Source organism: Xyrauchen texanus, chromosome 42 (assembly GCF_025860055.1).
Source record: "Xyrauchen texanus isolate HMW12.3.18 chromosome 42, RBS_HiC_50CHRs, whole genome shotgun sequence".
NCBI classification, from domain to species: Eukaryota; Metazoa; Chordata; class Actinopteri; order Cypriniformes; family Catostomidae; genus Xyrauchen; species Xyrauchen texanus.
In genome coordinates, this window is record NC_068317.1 from 19,853,423 (window position 1) to 19,859,422 (window position 6,000).

Genomic DNA, 6,000 nt, shown 5'->3' on the forward strand with positions numbered 1-6,000 from the left:
CAGTGTTTCATGCTGAATGTATGATGTCATTAGTTTGCACTTCCTGACGCTAACTAGCCAATTCTCTGGTGTTTATGCTACACAGATTTTTGTGGTTAGACAGAACAAGGCCTCCTGCCCTGCAAACACACATAATGTACTATCATCTTACATCATCCAGAATTATGAGCACTTACAGTGGCCCAAAAACGTCTTGGACAGTTAAGCCTCACTTCATAACTTCAAGTAACTAACAAACCAATTAGGCTATTACAATATCAAATTAAGTGCCATTTATTTTAAAATCTAGCACAAACACAATATTCAAGCAAAACATTTTACACATAAAAAAGGTTTGTTAGGTTTCAAATGATAAAACAATTGATATACAGTTTTTGATATAAGACAAAGTCCAAAGTTAACGTGCTGAACTACACCTGTATTTACTCAAGGACACCTGTGTGAACTTGAGAGGAACTGACTTTATTATACACCCACTAAAATTAGGCTACCTTAATGGTAAGAAAAGCTTTTTCAAAGAAAAGTTGTAACACCATTTGTTTGCTGAGGTCACTTGGTTTGATATTTTGCATCTCATGCAATGACATTCAGGCAAATACTTTTTAGGGCCACTGTATTTCATTTGCAATTTGGTGCTCACTCACAGACCAAAAGTTAGCTTTCAGCTGCTGCATATCCCTTAGCATTCAGAATGTAAGGTTACTGCAACAAGAATGCAAAATGAGAGAGAACAACCAAACAGTGGCAAGGGGACAGCCTAAACTTGACTGGCCATTTTTCTTAGAGATTTTGGCAATCCCAAAAAGTCTTCATGACCTCATCCATCACGTGTGTCTACAAGTCATCCACTATGAATGAAGGTACAATCCATAAGCACCAACACCAGTGTTGCACTCAAAACAAGACTTGCTTCTTTGCTTACAATGAAACTGATAGGTTTCTGAAAATAGCCCGAACTGGCCGATGTCCAAGGAGGCTGAGTTAGGGAGGCTTTTCACCATATGAGGGTACTATTTTGCATGGCTTCATTTTGTTTCTGCATGACAAACCTCTAAAGCTATCCTCTTTTGGCTGTAGCTAGGAGACAGTACCATCTTAAAATGAGATTCTTTTGAATCCCACAGTAAGCTCTGAATTTTAAAAATTCCTGTTTGCTTACAGCTTCTAGCAAGGCTGTTTTCTGCTATTCAAGTATGCTTAACTTTACCTTTCTAATACAAAAGGTCACAGACTATCTCCAAACAGTGCTGTTGGCCAATACAAACCAATACTTCATTCCAAGTTAAAGGACATTCTTTTTGATCATCAATCAGCTTAAGATCTGTTCAAATAATTAATGCAATCTTTTCAATGTTGCTATTGGGGTCCATTCCCTCCCATAAGAGGTGGCAGCTATGGATTGATTTGTGTGTGTGTGCTTTTCATGCTCTTGAAACATGGCCCTGCAGAAATTAAGATTAATTTAGGACCCCTGCTTTACCACTTCATCACACAAACATAATATGCCTGGCTGACAAAAAGAGTAATGCACTTAATGTCTGGAGCTAAGCACGGGAGGTCTCAGTCACCATTCACTTTTGTTGCATCTTGGCCTCACAATGAAAGTAAAAGCTGACTGAATCTTCAATTCTGCCTAACATCTCCTTAATTGACATGCCGGTCGAGCACTGGGTGGGTCAATTGCCCTTATTTATATTATATATAAGCGTTGCCATTTACTGGTGTTGTGTGCCCAGGAGTCCCTCGCAAACATAAAATCAAGCCGGGTGGTGGTATGGTGTTTGTTGTTCATGCCCAAATGTATTTTCGAGTGGGCGGGATCACCAAACTAGATCGTGCAACCTTAAAGCCCAGGGGCCCCCCCAGGCAGTCAAGGGCCCCCTGGTAGTCAAGGGCCCCTGGGCACTGGCCCCATTGGCCTGGTCAGTAATCTGTCCCTGCCTGTGTTAAACAGCGCAAGATATGAAAACCTTAAAGGCTCCATGCAAAGCTTGATGAAACCAGATTAAAATACCCTGACATTCTAAAAAGCAGTGAGGAGGTATAGAGGAAAACATTGTTTCATTCACAATGGTAATCACCATTTTTATTGTATTAGTAGCACTAACTGTAGAAACTATGGCGTTTTGGAAGAAATATTTGAAATACATGTCACTTTAATTATAATTATACTAAATATTGCACATTATGGAAATATACATTTTTTATGGCATTTTTTTTTATGAATTATTTATTCAATAATTAATGAATACATTTATAATGGGATGCTCTGTTGTGCAGCAATTTATTTGACAATAAGACCAATTTAGTTTTGGATTATGCTGTGAGAATCTTTACTAAAGCACTTCATTTAATTAAAAAATGCAATGGTGTGTTAAGAAATGTTAAGTAATCAAGTTTTATTAATTAATTTGATTAGACACCATTGTGATGACAAAACTAAATTGAAAATTTTGAGTTATCTCAAACCTTTGTCTCGCATTAGTATGTGTTTTGTTGACTAAGACCTCCATGGGACTAAAAGCTCTCTTGAGAGCTGGCTAAACTTAGAAGCAATTATAAAAATCCACTGATAACTAACTTTTGAGTTGGAGTTTTTTTTTTTTCCTTACTCAAAATGTAGACATTCCATGGACGCATTGTGGAATCCAATTAGATTTTGTTTCTATCAACTACATGGAAAAGGTAACAGTAATTAAACTGCACAAAGTTTCAACATTGACAACGAAACTCTGGCTGGATCAGATATTGATTTACTCAGCAAACTCACTAAACGTTATTATGTTAAGTACAAGTCAATGTTAATTTTAGCATTGCAAAATCACAACAGGAATCAATAGAGACATTCTGTTCTTTAAGCTATCAAAACATTCCATTTTCCAATCGAAATAATGACCAACATTTCTGCAAACAACCATGTTTGAATAGATGCACAGACTGCAGATTGTTAATCCAATACTTCCACACATCTTTCAATTAAAGTCAACAGTAATCCATCTCCAACATGGAAACCACCCTATTACTTTTAATAATACAAACAATAAGTAATAATTCATTTTTATTCAATTCCATTTTGCAGTGACATGCATTCATAACACAGGTCCAAGAATGCTGGCCACTATAGTAATATGTATAGTAAACATGATTTAACACATTTCAGTGCATCAAGTGATACAGACACCTGAGATCATGTGTGCTGTTCAGAAGGCAGAGGAAAAACTTTCCTTTTCTAACCATGACAAACAGACTTAAGAACTGCATTAACTAATGTAGTGCTGGATATCAGATCACATCAAACAGCAGAATAGAAATGGCAGTTCAAGGTGTTTTGATAATGGGTTCATTGGCTAATTAATTTGATCTGCTTATTGGGTCTTTAACACCATTACAAATGTTTGCTGGGATCCTTATGAAAATAACAACAGTAAGCAAGCACATTGGATTCATGTCAAACACATTGTTGCTTAATACCAAGAATAGAAGGCAGTAGGCTGGAAAAACAACACTTGTTTTGACATTTTCAAGAGCTGGCAACCATTTAATTGACTGAAAAATAATAATAATAATTAAACAGCCCAATAATGTTAATAATATAAATAATAATATTAGTAAAATAAAAAATATATTATTATTACTTAATGATATTAAGTATTATTATAAACGACATTTTAATCAATAATACAACATAATACAAAAATTATTAGCCTGTGTTATGAAATATGATAACATATTTTATATTTTAAAATAATAATTCATCTTTACTATCTTGTGGTTTAATAAAATAATAACATAATCAGCAGTAAAGCTATAGAAATTTGGCTGTCAAAACAAAAACATCCTATGAAATAAAAGCGCGAAACGCCTCACCTTTTTCCTGACATGAAGAAAGGATCTCTTCATCCTTTGGATTTGCGACCTGGGTAATAATGGACGTGTTGTCCATGGAAACAGGATTTGATTCCTCCTCAGTCACCTGTTTTTTTTTTTATTATTATTAATATTTTCAGCTAGCCGTATGCTAGCGAGCTAGCGGTGGTAGTCCAAATGACAGATGCACCATACACCGCTCAGAGATATTACACCACCGCATCAAAATAAAATATAACACACACCGCGCGATCATGCAACGATCACTGCGAACCGCGATACTCCTGTCAGATGGCGGGAAACGGTCAGCCCGCGCGTGATATGAGGTCTATAAAGATCACTGACAGGGAGTGTAATAACAAAGAGTCTGAACCTCGGTCGGTCTAACTCTCCGTGTGTGTGTGTGTGTGTGTGTGTGTGTGTTAGAGAGAGAGAGGGAGAGAGAGAGAGACTCAGTGTACAGACTCCGTGAAAATAAACTTGCCCTCTTGCCATAGAGACGGGCAGACACAGACAGACCTGGTTACCAAAAGAAGACAGACTGTGCCCCTGCTGCACACAGATGAAGTTGAAACAGAAAATGCATTTTTTAACATCATGCCCTAGTTATGCACAAATTAACTGTCCCCATTTCACAACCCATCACAAAGACTTTAATCTGATACATCACAAGGACACACTTTCATACCTACATGGAGAAACCCAAGCAACCTCATACCTGGCTGTGAAACATGTCAAATCCAGTCACGACAAAGGGACAACCAGTGGAACAGGAACACTGCCAGACAAAACGACTATTTAAAGGACAACACCTTGTAGTAGAAACTAAATATTGCTATATTTTGAATAAAACCATGCAAATATTTGTGAGGAATCATGTACAGTAGGCTATATTATCACATTATGTAAGTAAAGCAATGTACACAGTACATGTAAAATTTTCCAATATGGAAACACAACATCCCAAAAGAAAAAAATTATCCTATTCATAAGGTGACAGATTTGATTTATTTTGTCTTGAGAATGCAATTGTTTTCTGATATTCATTATAAGAATTCACCCAATACTGTACAGTAGAGACACAAGGAAATGTTTCATTTTCTAAATAACTAAATAGAGTTCAGCCTCTTTTGTGGATACAAATGCACACCCGATTAAGCAATAATTTTAATAATTTCTCAACCTTTCATACAAGCTCACATTAATGTAGCAAGTGCAACAAGTGGATTTGACTGATTTTAGCATTTTGTTGAAGGTCAAGTTCTGTCATTTTGTTCAGAAGTAAAAATGATTTTGACTCTGTAAGTTTAGTTGAATGTATTTATCTCATGATCTGTATATTACAGGTCGTGGTTTCAAGGAATAGTTCACCCAAAAATGAAAATTCTCTCATCCTTTACTCACCCTCATGCCATCCCAGATGTGTATGTCTTTCTTTCTTCTGCAAAACACAAACAAAGATTTTTAAAAGAATATTTCAGCTGTGTTGGTCTTTGCAATGCAAGTGAATGATGACCAGAACTTTGAAGGTCCAAAAGGCAGTATATAAGTAATCTAAAAGACTCCAGTAGTTAAATCCATATCTTTAGAAATGATATGATGTGGGTGAGAAATACATATTTAAGTCATTTGTTAACTGTAGATCTGCATTTTCACTTTCACTTCCACGTTCTGGTGTGGAAGCGACTTTCACTGTCTTTCACATTCACTACTGGATGGGGCTGGTCAAAGGTGGAGATTAATAGTAAAAAAGTACTTATATATTGATCTGTTTCTCACCCACACCTATCATATAACTTCTGAAGAAATGGATTGAACCACTGGAGTATGGATTGCTTTAAAATTTCTGGTCACCATTTACTTTCATTGTGAGGACCAACAGAGCTGAGATATTCTTCTAAACATCTTCATTTGTGTTCTGCAAAAGAAAGAAAGTCACACACATCTGGGATGAGGGCGAGTAAATGATGAGAGGATTTTCATTTTTGTGTTAACTATGCCTTTAGTATCAATGATCTTGCATTAGAGTGTAAGTAAAAAGTCAAGAAGTCCAAAACACACAGTTTATATATATATATTGATGTCATGGCTCCAGTACAAAATCAGTAATACATGAAATACTTTTTTCTTTTC

The 6,000-nt window shown here is 36.0% G+C and overlaps 1 protein-coding gene across 2 annotated transcripts in view; it reads right to left on the reverse strand.

The window, feature by feature from the left end:
* Positions 1–4,276, reverse strand: part of LOC127634890 (CTD small phosphatase-like protein) — a 68,158-nt gene extending 63,882 nt beyond the window's left edge. For both annotated transcript variants that reach the window (XM_052114633.1, XM_052114632.1), the window contains exon 1: positions 3,868–4,276. In XM_052114633.1, coding sequence (XP_051970593.1) covers positions 3,868–3,943 — 76 coding nt within the window. In that variant the 5' untranslated portion in view covers positions 3,944–4,276. The remainder of the gene's footprint in view (positions 1–3,867) is intronic.
* Between the last annotated feature and the right edge of the window lie 1,724 nt (positions 4,277–6,000).